The sequence below is a fragment of the Gymnodraco acuticeps genome, unplaced genomic scaffold, assembly GCF_902827175.1.
Source record: "Gymnodraco acuticeps unplaced genomic scaffold, fGymAcu1.1, whole genome shotgun sequence".
In the NCBI taxonomy this organism is placed as follows: Eukaryota; Metazoa; Chordata; class Actinopteri; order Perciformes; family Bathydraconidae; genus Gymnodraco; species Gymnodraco acuticeps.
This window is the reverse complement of record NW_022989748.1, coordinates 1,125,567-1,138,838: the sequence shown is the minus strand read 5'-3', so window position 1 is coordinate 1,138,838 and position 13,272 is coordinate 1,125,567. Positions and strand designations below refer to the sequence as shown.

Sequence of the window (13,272 nt, the reverse complement as noted above, 5' to 3'; positions counted from 1 at the left end):
TATTGTGTGAGCATGAGTAAGGACAGCTCACTAGTCTCTTGGAAAACCAAGAAACAGCCTACAGTAGCGCTTTCCACATGTGAAGCTGAGTATATGGCTCTTGCTCTAACAATACAGGAGTGTATTTACTTGGAGCAGCTACTGGAAGGGATAGACACAATCAGGGGACAATAGCCCTTGCTAAAAATCCTGTGTGTAGACAAAGGTGTAAACACGTGGATATTAAGTACCACTTCATTAGGTCCACCATAAGGCAGGGAAAGATGACACTGGTTTATTGTCCTCCAGACGAAATGGTTGCAGATGTGATGACCAAGCCTGTATCCAAACTGAAGCTGAGGAAATTTGAAGGGATCATGTTTGGTGTGTAAAATGTGTGGAAGAAGCCCACATTTAAATCATTTGTACCATGTTTTTGTTTGGTTGATTAGATATAAACAGGTAAACAGTAAGCACATAATTCATAAGTGGGAGTGTTGAGATATAACATAGACATGTATAGTGTATGACTCCATGTATTACTGTGTACCATATATTGCTTATGTAAGTAGCTGCGACTACTAACTATGTTCATTGGTTAGGGCTGTACCACATGATTGTGATGTCACTACCTGGGGTATAAGACCGTTGGAAGTCACGCCCCTTCTCTCTCTGTCCTCAAGCCTCTTGAGATGTGTGCCTATAATAAATAACGCCGTGATGAATGGCTAAACTTGAACTGCTAAGATTATTCACCTTTCTGCTGCAGGAGACAAAAGGTTTAAGTCTAAATCTGCTAACACCAACCTTATCGTTATTCCGAAAGGAAAAAACGACGGGGTAGATTTTTCTCCAAAACATATTAACTGGTGTGTTAATATCTTTCTTATCTCCGTCTCCTCTGGTGTGAGGGAGAGAAGAGTCCGTCCTCGCTCGCCGTGGTGTCGGTGCGGAGGGATAAACTAGCAGCAGGTATGTTACTGTTTGAAAAAAAAATCAAACCTTACCGTTATTTCGAAAGAAAAAATGGCGGGGCAGATTACAATATTAACTGGTGTGTTAATATTTGTTCAATTCTTCTGCAAAGCAACAAAGTAACCGGCAAGCGCCCGTCGACCGAATGTTAGCTTGGGTTCAGTCTGTGGACCGTTAAGCTAGCCCGGCTACTGATATTCGAGATGTGCTCTGAAGCGAGAAGAGGTGTTTGAATGACGCTGCGACGTAGCGCAAGCTACTTAAAGGGTGGGTGGATTCCCTGACGTAGACGTCAAGATCAGCAGCCAATCAGGATTGGCGTAATGAGATTGATGCTTCTGTTTGCATACGCGTTGAGGCGCATCCCATAGTGAGACATCGAACGGAGTGTTATGAATGAGAACACTTGAAGCAGAGGGAAAAAGAAACTAAATGCTAGTTATTTGTTTTCACATTTGCATATAAGTGAAACCACTGTTGTGTTAAGATCTGCAGTGAACCACTTTAGTTCCCTCCATCTTATATTTTTCCCTCCAGTAAAGTGCCAAAAGCAAATCAAAGAAGACTGCAGTGTTGCTGCATATCACCAGCCATCATCCTGGTTCCCTCTTAGAAACAGAAGAGGAGAAAGAAAGAAAAGTGGAGGCTGCTACAAAACTAATGATGGGATGCTTTATCTGCCCACACAGTTGTTGGTCTGACACGACTTGTATAGAAAATCAATCTGAGGCTACTTATAATGTCGGCTGAAGAGATTATGTCAAGACAAAGACATTTGGCCCAAAGGCTTCTGTTTTGTTTTTAACATGTTTTTTTGCTTTTGATGACACAGGGGAGGAGTAGCCCATTGAGTTGCTTCAGCAAATATTTCTTGGAACTATTCACACAGAATAAAAAGCAAATAGCACAGCTTCTTTAGCGACTGACCTCTATGTGTGTGTGCCTATTTATTCTAGCTTCATTCAGGTTTAAATAATGGTCACCTAAGCTAACATGCTAAGCACAGCATTGGCAATCTGCATTTGTGTTTCCACTCATTTGCACTTTAAGCATGTGTGCAGCAAATCCAACATTCAGCTGACCGTTAGTCTCCTGTGTGCTCACATGCTCTGCATACATCCATGTGATGTTTGCAAATGTGTGTGTGCTATCATGTTCTACTCTCTGTGTATGTGTCAGGTGTAGGGGTGTTAGTGGGCGCACGTGTGTGTGTGTATTGCAGAAATCTCCAGACAAAGGGCCCAATGCAATGCTATTAGTCACAGAGCTAACAGTTAAAAGATAGCTGACTCGTGTGTGTGTGTGTGTGTGTGAGAGGAAGACACTGCAAAGATGGCCGGCTCATTGTAGGCGCTGCTCGTTAACATTCCGTCCTCCAAGAAACTGTATGATTGTTTAAGTGGACAGATACTGTGTGAGAAGAGAGAGAGTGTGCATTCACAAAGAAACATTCTTTCTTCAAGGTTATTTACTCTCTCCTCTTACTCTTAAAGGTGGGATAGGTAAGTTTGAGAAACCGGCTCGAGATACACTTTTTGTTATATTCCATGGAATGCTCTTAACATCCCTATAGCAATAAATATCTTAAGTGCTTTGATAAAAGCCGTGGTACTGTAAAAAGTAGGGATGCACGATATTGGTTTTTTGAAACCGATACCGATACCTTCCTGCTTCTCAAGACCGATACCGATAATAAAAAATTGTTTACGCCACTAATTATTTTAACGCGATTAACGCATGTGTATTTTTTTTCCTTGGCCGCCCCGTAGTTTCAGAGCGCATCGAGTTTAAAATACCATCTACAAGCTGATGCTGACAGCCCCTCTCTCCTGCCGCCCGCTTGTGGCAGACCACACTTCCACGCTCACCGGCAGGCACCGACCATAGACTGTATAAAGGCACCGACTAGCCATCTGGAGGACCGGGAGGGTGTGTGTGTATCAATCAATCAATCAATGTTTATTTATATAGCCCAATATCACAAATGTTACATTTGTCTCAGTGGACTTTACAGTTTGTACAAAATATCAGTATGACAATACTTAGACCCTCACATCGTACAAGGAAAAACTTCCTTGTGTGGCCCGAGCGAGCAAGAGACCTTACGTGCATTGTTGTTGTTAGCATCTGGTGCTAGCTAGCTACGGATAAGGAGCTGTTTAAATGAAAAAAGAGGAGCGACATTTCGCCACAACTGCGCCGAGCACTTGACTTTATGCAGGAAGCCAGACAGTGGGGCATTGTACGAAAAGTCAGCACACTCAGCACGGATAGTGCGCAACATGATTGCAGCGTCCAGGCAGCTCCGGTTCGAGCATATGCCTTGAGTTGCACATAGCTCCAACGCCCATACCACCGACGACATGTTTGTTTACTGTCCTGGCTTCACGGCCGCACACCATTTACGTCACAGCCAGGCATGAGTTAGGGAGCGCTGGATTTGTGAAGAACTCCCCTCTTCCTAAACCACAGTACTGGCAAAACGGGAGGAGCCGAGTGAAAAACAAGCGCCCCTCATCCCAATCCACCCACACCGCAGTATTTTTTATTTTTTTTTTACCCAAAAAATATATTGTATATTATCGGGGCTATTAATACTTGTATCGGGTTTATCGGGATGACGTCATAATTCCTAATATCGTGCATCCCTACTTCCTAGTAAAAAGCACGACCAATCATCTGAGCCGGCCCGGCTAAAATAACTGGATGGCCTACCTGCCTGTCAGCCTTCCTTCTGTGCACAAATGTATCTCGTGCCCTCATTGGTCATGTGCGTGTGTGTTGGAGGAGGCGCTCTGTAAGGAAGTGGCAGATTTTCTCCGGTTGTGGATCTTCAAATTCTCACGCACTCGAGCTGGTTTCTCCAAAATTACCTACCCCACCTTTAAAACAACGCCACAACACACTCCTTTTGTTTCATTGTCACAGATGTCCTTCTCTTCTTCTCTCTCAGAGTGCAGTGCCTCTGAGGGATGCGCTGGATTTTCTGACAATAATGTTTTTTCTTGAATCCACTTGCTTGCTGATGGCCTCCTCATGCCCCCCATCTATCCTCCCACATCCTCCCCTTCCTGGCCCTGCCGTGCTTCTAGCTTTCTCCGCTCTGTCCACCCACGCTGCATCTGAACTGAGCCTGGCAGAACTAAAATGAGGGAACGCCTCAATTACAATTTTGTTAATTAAAACGAATGTGAATGCAAATACAATTGCATTCAAGAAATGAATGCATACTCTATGAGAGCATTTGATATAATGCTCTGTTACTAATTAATTCCATCAAAGATCCTTAAAAGAAACATTACTTCCTTCTGCGACTGATGCAGATATCTCACAGCTATACTGTAGCATGCATTGCTTTAAATGGTGTTTAAATCTTTAAAGTTGCATGCAAATGCTGCTAACTAATAAGCTGATCACACCTCATAGTGTAAGAACAGTCAAATACAGACACAAACATTCAAACTAGAGTACGATTTAACGATTCATGAGACAAAATGCCCCAACTAACATAGCAATGATGTAGGAAATGAATGTGATAAAATACAACTTTTACTTTATCTAACTTAGAAGAGCTTGACACCAATTATTTTTGATTTAATCTCTGTAAGGGCTATGAGATGTTCAGAGGGTGACAGCTAAATAAATCAGATTTATCTCAAACGTACAGCTCGCATCAAAATATTGTGAAAGGAAAGCAAAAACAATTTAAACCAAGGCTGAATGACACTGTGGCAGAGTCCTGCATCGAGTGACCCGCAAAAAAAGTGATTCGCGGGTGGTATTTTTTCAAACGCTTTTTTCCGGGTTCGGTTCTGGGTAAAACAAAGATGATGCGGGTCGGGTCGCGGGTATTGCATAATAAATATATTAAAATAATAATAATTTAGTTTAATGTTTAAATCCTCAGACCTCTCCCCCGCGGGACCGCGCATAATCATAACCTCTGCAGCGCATCAATCTGCTGCTGTGTGCGCCACATTCGAAATGGCTGAGGTGAAGCTCTCTAGCGGAGAATACAGCATTTTCAATAACACTTCCTCAAGAGCGAAATCCAACGTCTGGGAGGCTTTTGGTGTCATCCTAGATGGAGAAAAGAACCAACATCCCACGCTTTTTGAGACAAATATGAAACTGCGTGTGTTAATAATTGCACGTTTTCACTGCTCATAGGCTATGCGGGTTCGGGTCGGGTTGCGGATCTTGTGCCGACGGGTCGGGTCGGGTTACAGAACTAATTGGCAATATCTGTGGGTAGCGGGGCGGGTTCAGTATTGCACGTCGCGGGTGCAGGGCGGGAGCGGGTCTTGAAAATCAGACCCGTGCAGGACTCTGCACTGTGGATCAGAGGCAGGCAGAGAATTAGTTCTATGAGCTGTGTGAAAACGGCTGCATTTAATATTGAGGGTGGGATGCTGAACAAGTGACGTTCAGCACAAAGATTTGTAACGCTGACCAAAATATTTACATGGATTCGGAAGACTTCCACCAACCGGTTTGTTTGGTAGGAATGACTCCCATGCCACCTTTTAGGGAAATAGATCGATTGAGAGACACTAATAGAGAGGTAGCAGACAGTGATTGGCAAGGGCAGGACTGCCTGCAGGCTAAATAACAAATATTTGATCGTATAATCTCCCAGGTTTACTCCATTTAACAGAGAAAGGACAACTTGATGGTAAGGGTGACAGGAAGTCAGGAGTTATTTTCACAGAGATGTAAACAAAGGGGAGGAAAGATGTGAGGGAGAAACCTACAGCTAAGTGATGAAAGGAGCAAAAAGCTGAACTTGACAAGGAAGGAGAAAAAGACCCTAGACTAAATTAAAGTGGCCATGAATGTGTGTGGATATCAGCCTGATAGATATGGATCAGAAGGTGGGCTTGCTACACCTATGAGTAACTACTTTAGAATAATCCTTTAATTATAAATCAGGCTCTGCACAAAAGCTCTGCTGCGGCCTCAAAATGTGCTCCGCCACACACAGTGACACGGTGTGTGTCCTGAGGGAAAGTGCATATAGGGTCTCGTACCCAATATTTCACATTTTAGTTGGCAACCAGCTCACTGATAATACATTATGAAAAGCAGGATTTGGGGAAAAGACATTCACCAGTTTCCTTTCTTCCCCCAAGGAATAGAAAATCTACACTGACTTTTCGGGGGAAATGTCAAGTAAGCCAATATGTCAGCAGGTTTTTGGGAGAATGTGACAAACTTGTCTTTATTCGTGTTTCAGTCGCTTTAGTTGCTCCCTTGCTATTTGGAGTTGTGAATAGATGAGCAGGGGACGGACGCAGGGAACCTGAGTAGAGAGGACAGAGCAATACCAAGGTTTTCTCCACTGTTTGCAAATGTCAGCTGCAACTAAGCATGTGACACAATGTGTGTGTGCAGCTGCATACTGATGGGCTTTCAAATTCTCTCTGCATGTGTCCTTACATATAAAGTAGAAGTAAAGGAAGGAAGTTTTGTAAGAGATGGAACTAAATAAATATTGTGGTTGTATTAACCTTAGGAGATAGCATTAAAACAATCTTTTGGAGTTCTACATTGTTTAAGAGTCAAATTAGGAGCGTATATTTGATCAATTGCAGGTTCGATTCCGCCCCTTGGGACCTTTATTGCATTTCATCCCCCTCTCTTAATCTCACCTTTTACTGCAGTGTCCTCCACCAACCCTTTTAGTTGTTCTTCACTTCTATGCCTGTCAAATTTCATTTTCACCTAATGTATCCGTAAAAAAGTCATAATCAGCACACGAATATTAAGTTATGGCTCATAGTGACTCTGCTTCTTGACAACCAATTATAATGTGAGTTCATGTGGGCGGTTTGGACACATTTAAAAAATACCCTCAAGGCAGACAACCCAAAAACATAGTGCCTTGTGCCATGGAGGAAGAATACAAAGCTAGAATCTATTCATGTTCTTGTATGGAAATGGTCAAAAATCCACGTTAGACTTTAACTTCAGGAGGAAAGTGGCGCACGTGTGTGTGTGTGTGTGTGTGTGTGTGTGTGTGTGTGTGTGTGTGTGTGTGTGTGTGTGTGTGTGTGTGTGTGTGTGTGTGTGTGTGTGTGTGTGTGTGTGTGTGTGTGTGTGTGTGTGTGTGTGTGTGTGTGTGTGTGTGTGTGTGTGTGTGTGTGTGTGTGTGTGTGTGTGTGTGTGTGTGTGTGTGTGTGTGTGCTGTACCTTGGATCTGAACGGCTCGGGGAATCCTCCATGTGGGATCCCGATGAATCCCTGCAGGAACTCCACCACCGACAGGGGGAAGGACAACTCATCCGCCCTCTCCTCCACCTCCGCCCGGGTCAGGTTGTTCTGCACCATGAACTGGGCCAAGTCCCCCACGATCTTAGAGGAGGGGGTCACCTGACAGGGGGAGAGGTACAAGGGTTACTGTCTGTGATCAATCCCTACTGTTGGTTCAGATTCAGAGGGTGAAGAGGAGAGCTAATATCAGCTTAGGTTAGTGTTTCTGGTACACAAGATATTAAAGTGCAGCTTCTGCAGATGATATCTCAGTTGGCTCAGAACAAAGAAAGGTGCAATCACTTCTCTGGCCTTTTAATCTGACAAACATCAGGAAAACTCATTTGTTTTATTGGTGCAATCTTGGTTTTAGTTGTAGCAGCTGTTAGCAGTCGGCACTTGTTTGTCCTGCTGTGTGGTTTTGTGTCAGCAGTGTGCAGGTGGAAATGTGCATGCACCATTTTTTCTGCGTCAAGAGGAATGTGGTGACAGACTCTTAGTTTTATTAGGATGCTTTCTTTGAATATTAAACACTGAGGATAAGAAAGGGCCACGACTGCAGAATGAGAAATGAAAAATGGTAACATCCATACAGTCCCTGTAATCATAGGCTTTGGTACACAAGCTACACTTCTCTCTAAAAACTAAATGAGGACGAAAGAAATATAAAATCTTATTATTTTATTATTTATAATGGCATTTCATTATGGTAATAGCTATCCATATTAGCATAATGGTGATAAGTGGTCTTATTTTTTAACTGTTAAAAGGACACTGATGCTGATATCAATTGCACTTATTACTCTGTTAATGAATGGATTCTGGTTTCCATTTGGTATTCGGATCATTAAAGAGAGAGGTCAAATAAATAGACCCATTAATGCAAAACATTTAAACAACCTTTGGATCACTTTCTGCATCTCACTCACACATCAAAGTGTATAATTATCTCATAGTTGTCATACATAATATTCTCTTTAGAATGCTTTTAAGGTGGTTAGAAGTTATTCAAAGTGTATAATACATCTGTGCAGGAACAACACAACTTGTTCCTAGCTTTATTTTAAAATGAAATATAAATAATGGAAAGAGAAACACTAAACTCTTGTGAAATGATAAACTAGTCTCACAATTTAGAGCCACCAGCAGAGGACATACAGAGTCCTGTATGAGCGTGATTCATAGTTTCACTATGAATGTCTTAATGGAAACAGCTAGAGAACAAAGAGAAGGCCTCTCACTAAAAAGGCCAATTAATGTGGCAATTAGTGCACTCTGATGATTTCTGATGGCAGCACGACAGAAGTAAGAGCGGACGGCTGAATAAAGATCAAACACTGACCTGACACCTATTTCTAGAGATGTGATGCCAAAGAGAAGCACAAGTGTTCTGGGATTACCACAACCTCCTGAGGCTCGCTGATCTCCGGAGATCACTTTAGTCTTTGAACAAGCACAGTCTAATTTGTGTGTGTGTTTGTGTTAGAGCCTTTGGTCCCTGGAGATGACAGGATACAGACCACCTCTTCATTCTAACAGATCGTACACTGGGCTAACACATCAGTGCTAATGGCAAGAATGCTACCAATTAAGATACACTTTTTCCATCAAAGGGAATCATACCTGCTCTGAGACTAAAGGAGTACTATACTAAAGCAATTCGATTGTACCGTTTTCTTTTTTATCATTTCCTACATGGTTTCCAAACATTTCAAAATTCCACACTTTTCCAGATTAACATTTACAGACTTGTCTGTGGAGTTACAAATAGCTAGCTGTACATCCATCAGTTCCTCCAACCACTTTTTCCTATAAGACGTTTGTGTGAAATCATCATAATAGTGTGTGAATTATTGAATAATATGTATCTTGTGAATTCACAGTGAACTTTTAACCATCATATTTCTACTCTTTTTTTAAAATTATTTTTTATTCTACTATTTCAACAATTTAGACAGTTTATACATCGAAAAACACAATTAGTAGAAGCGGGCAATTCATCTTTGTGTTTGAGTGGACTGTGCTACATTTGAAGAATGCCCTTCTGTTAGTCTGTTGCGATTACTGATCAACGAGAAAGGGACAGAGGGACAGATGGAGAACCAAAAACATGAAGCGTCTGTGTACACAGATATTTCCCCTGCAGATTTCAATTGGGGAATTTCAGAACAATCCAAGCTTTATTTTAACAACAGCTCAGGATGGTAACACTGTTCAGAACGGTTTTCAAAGCAGCCTTGCAAGCTGATTGAAACAAGTGTGCACTTCCCTGCCTCAACACCTGAAGCTCAGTGTGTTTGGGTTTGTGAATAGAGTGGATAATGATACATTGCTCTAACAGAATGACTATTTACAGAAAGGCTTAAGAGATTTGAAAGGGCTGCTGAAATCCCCTGTGAGGCCATTCACTTTCTAAAGCTGGGGAACCAGAAAAAAATCACTGCTGAGTTATTTGAAATCTATCTGAAACACAGAAGGTAGCGTGACTGTGCATTCCTCTTCTACATTCAACCGTCTCCTTTGTCTCAAAATCCATCTTCTCATTTATTCTCTGCAACGTTAACAATTGTTTATCTTCTTCTGATGAACAATCATTTTTACTCCATCCCTATCCGCTTTGCTTTACCTCATATATTCTGTCTTCACACTAACAGCTGCGGTTTTGAGTCTTTACTCCTCATGAATCCCCCACCCCCTCCCTGCTCCCTCTTTTCCTCCGTCCCACGGCCGAATATTTCTCTTCCCCTTTATCCACGGCAACATCGAGAGTGTGCTCATTATCAATCTCCGTTGATAAATCACCTACCTCCAACTCTCTGGGTGCCTCACACAGGAAAATAAAATCTTATTTCCAACAGTGTGTGTGAGCCGCGTATGATGTGTGAGCCGCGTATGATATGTGAGCCGCGTATGATGTGTGAGCTGTTCTATACTTTTGGACGAGGAGTGAGGTAAATCACATCCTGGCCGAGCTGGGTTAGAACAATCTGATTTCCCCTGCTCCGACTCTCGCTGCTGATCCGTCTCAGTCAGAAGTCCACACCTCTGTCATTTATAAACACTGTTAACAAGATAATTACACTTTCAGGTTAGGGATCTAAGCGTGTGACATTTTCATTGTATAGTTTTTTCCCCTCCAAAACAGCAATGCTTGTAAACATTGATGTAACACAAAAAAGACACTTAATTTGTAGTGTTTTCCTCAGTTGGACTCAGTAGCGTGGCGTGGGGAAAAATGTAGGGGAAGCCCATTTTTTGGGTCGGGGGGGTCAATAACGTAACCAGATGAGTGATTACAGCGCCCGGTATCATTTTACACACATTTGTATCACACAGATACAGGACTTGCACACGCCTGTTATCTAACCGAAAGGTCCGCACGCACTCTCCAGCTGAAACTCTCTCCTTATTAATTTAAGCATTTTACTTATTAATGTATGCAGACAATCACACAATCTATGTGATTTTTGGATTTACCGTGCCTCTCAATTGCCCGTGACAGGTTGGCAAGGTCGATGAATCCTGAAGTTGCCCAAGGATTGTTCAGGGAGCACGAATCCTTGTCAAAAAGAAGACATGGCCAGCAAAATAGACGCTGAAGTTTAGCGCTTCCAGTTAGCCACTCCGTGCGGACATAATTGTCCTCATTGAACGTCCGATTCTCTCCCTTTTTCCTCTGTGTACACCATAGACTGGTGTACACACAGCTCGAGTGCAGGCATTGGCCTGTCATCTGATTTAATTTGTAGTTGCTGCTGTAGCGGAAGTTTAGTAAAGTTATGTTTGATTAAGTACGCCAAATCTCCACCCTCCATAATGCTTCATTTGCTTGATAATTTCTAACGGCGGTGATGACAGTTACAGTATTAAAACTGATGTTGATGTGATTTGATTGGAGGGCAGTGTCCAATCAAATCGCTGGCTTCCCTTGGCAGGCCCTGACCAATCACAGGTTGGCAGGGGCATCACGTGGGCCTCATCTGATTGGTCAATCCCTCCATTTTTTTTCACCAAAGGAAGCCAGATTCGGCTAGCCTCCTCTCGCAACAGTGAGTGCAATCTACTGTTTCACCATAACATCTAGAGGGGCGCTGTTTGTTTCACTCTTTGTAAAATACTCAATGAGAATGGGGGAGAGACGGGCCGGCAGCAACACACAACAAAGGAGAAGTATCGAAACAAAACAAAGTGTTTTTATTTATTTATTTAAATTATAACTACAATCCGAAAAAACAGGGGAAGCCTGGCTTCCCTTGGCCTCCGGGAGAAAACGCCACTGGTTGGACTGATGTAAGTAATCTCTTTGTTTAAAACTCTGAACAAACCAAATCCACACAAAAAAGGCAAAATCTAAAGCCAGCTGCACATTCTGGAAGATGCAGACCATCGGCCACTAGCAGCTTTATGGGGCTTTAATATTTCAGTAAAGAAATCAAACAGTTCAAAGTCAAAAAAATGTTTTGATCTTGAGCAGTCAAGAAGATGTGAAATGTAGCTAGTGAGTTGTTTGGAATAAATGTCTTATGTCATGTTTTTTATGTTGCATTACATCGTTTATTTGCCTGAAGATGACGTAAGCTATAAGGTCAACGAGTAAATTGTCTGTTTTATTGTACTAACAGGGTGTATTACTGTAGATAAGAGTGAGACAACTTTGAAAAGTTAAGCGATGTGGTTCCCTAACAAAAGAGAAAAGCAATTTTCTCTCAATCTGAAAGACTTAAAAAGAAAATCCACACAAAAATGACTTTCTTTCATACTTATGGCCCCCATCGGCTATTGCATCTCTCAGTTTACCTCAGCTTCACTTTAACATTTAATTCCCATATGAACAGAAGCATCTAGTGCCTTTCCATCTTCAGTAAGGTGGCTCGTTGCCCTCAGCCAGCAGCACCCTGATCTCTCCGAGCCTCTCTCACACACACTTAAACTCTTCTGTAACCTTACACAGTTCATCACACAGCCTCACACTTGACACACACGACCCTCTAAACTCTCGTCCACCTCCATCTCTCAGCACTGACCTGCCCTCTCCATCCATCTGCATGTTAGCTCTCACACACTCCTCTTCTGCTGCCTTTTGTCCCTCCTTCTGACTTCCACTAATGCACAGCTCTCCATAAGTGTTGCTGCACTCCCGACAGCACAAAGCTGGTGCCTGTGTGTGTGTGTGTCAGTGATTTTGTTTGTGTTTTCTGTCTGTATAATTTGCTTGAATTTGTTTTGTTATGCAACTCTATCCAAACCTGAACTCCCCTAATGGGCAAAGGATTATATCATCTGCAGCAGAGTGTGCATCTGTGTGAGTGTGAGAAAGAACACACACACACACACACACACACACACACACACACACACACACACACACACACACACACACACACACACACACACACACACACACACACACACACACACACACACACACACACACACACACACACACACACACACACACACACACACACACACACACACACACACACACACACACACACACACACACACACACACACACACACACACACACACACACACACACACACACACACACACACACACACACACACACACACAATAGTGCTGGCCAGTAGAACAAGGGGCAGAGTGAAGAATGGTACCTGTCAGGAGAGGAGGAGACTGGAGAGAGGAGCGATAACGAGAGACTCAGAGGAGGAGGAGAAACGATAGAAAGATTAGAGATACATGAAGGAAGGGTAATCGAAATGAGGAAAGGTGGGAGGGAGCCGTGGAGGAGGAGATGAGTCAAAGTGGAGAGGGAGAGACGGCAGACAGGATGACTAAGAGAGGGGCAGAGAGAGAGAGAAAGAAAGGGATGGACAGATGAACCGAGGGGAGGAGAGGAGAACAGACAAGAGTAATAGACATCTGCAGCCCAACAGGCAACAAGAGGAGAGGCTCCACCTGCGAGAGAGACACAGAGTGGAGGTGAGTGGAGACGTGACTGTACTTCCAAAAGGGAAGTGGCAGAGTAAGTTAGGGAGAGGAGAAAAGACAGAACATACACACAAATACAACTTGTCCTCCTTGTATTGACAAGCTCAT

At 42.8% G+C, this 13,272-nt stretch overlaps 1 protein-coding gene across 1 annotated transcript in view; it reads right to left on the bottom strand.

Annotated features, from left to right (window-relative positions):
- pcxb (pyruvate carboxylase b) overlaps positions 1-13,272 on the bottom strand; it is a 344,298-nt gene that overhangs the window by 26,036 nt on the left and 304,990 nt on the right. The window contains 1 exon segment of the mRNA XM_034224887.1: positions 7,147-7,326. Within this exon segment, the coding sequence (XP_034080778.1) occupies positions 7,147-7,326 (180 nt within the window).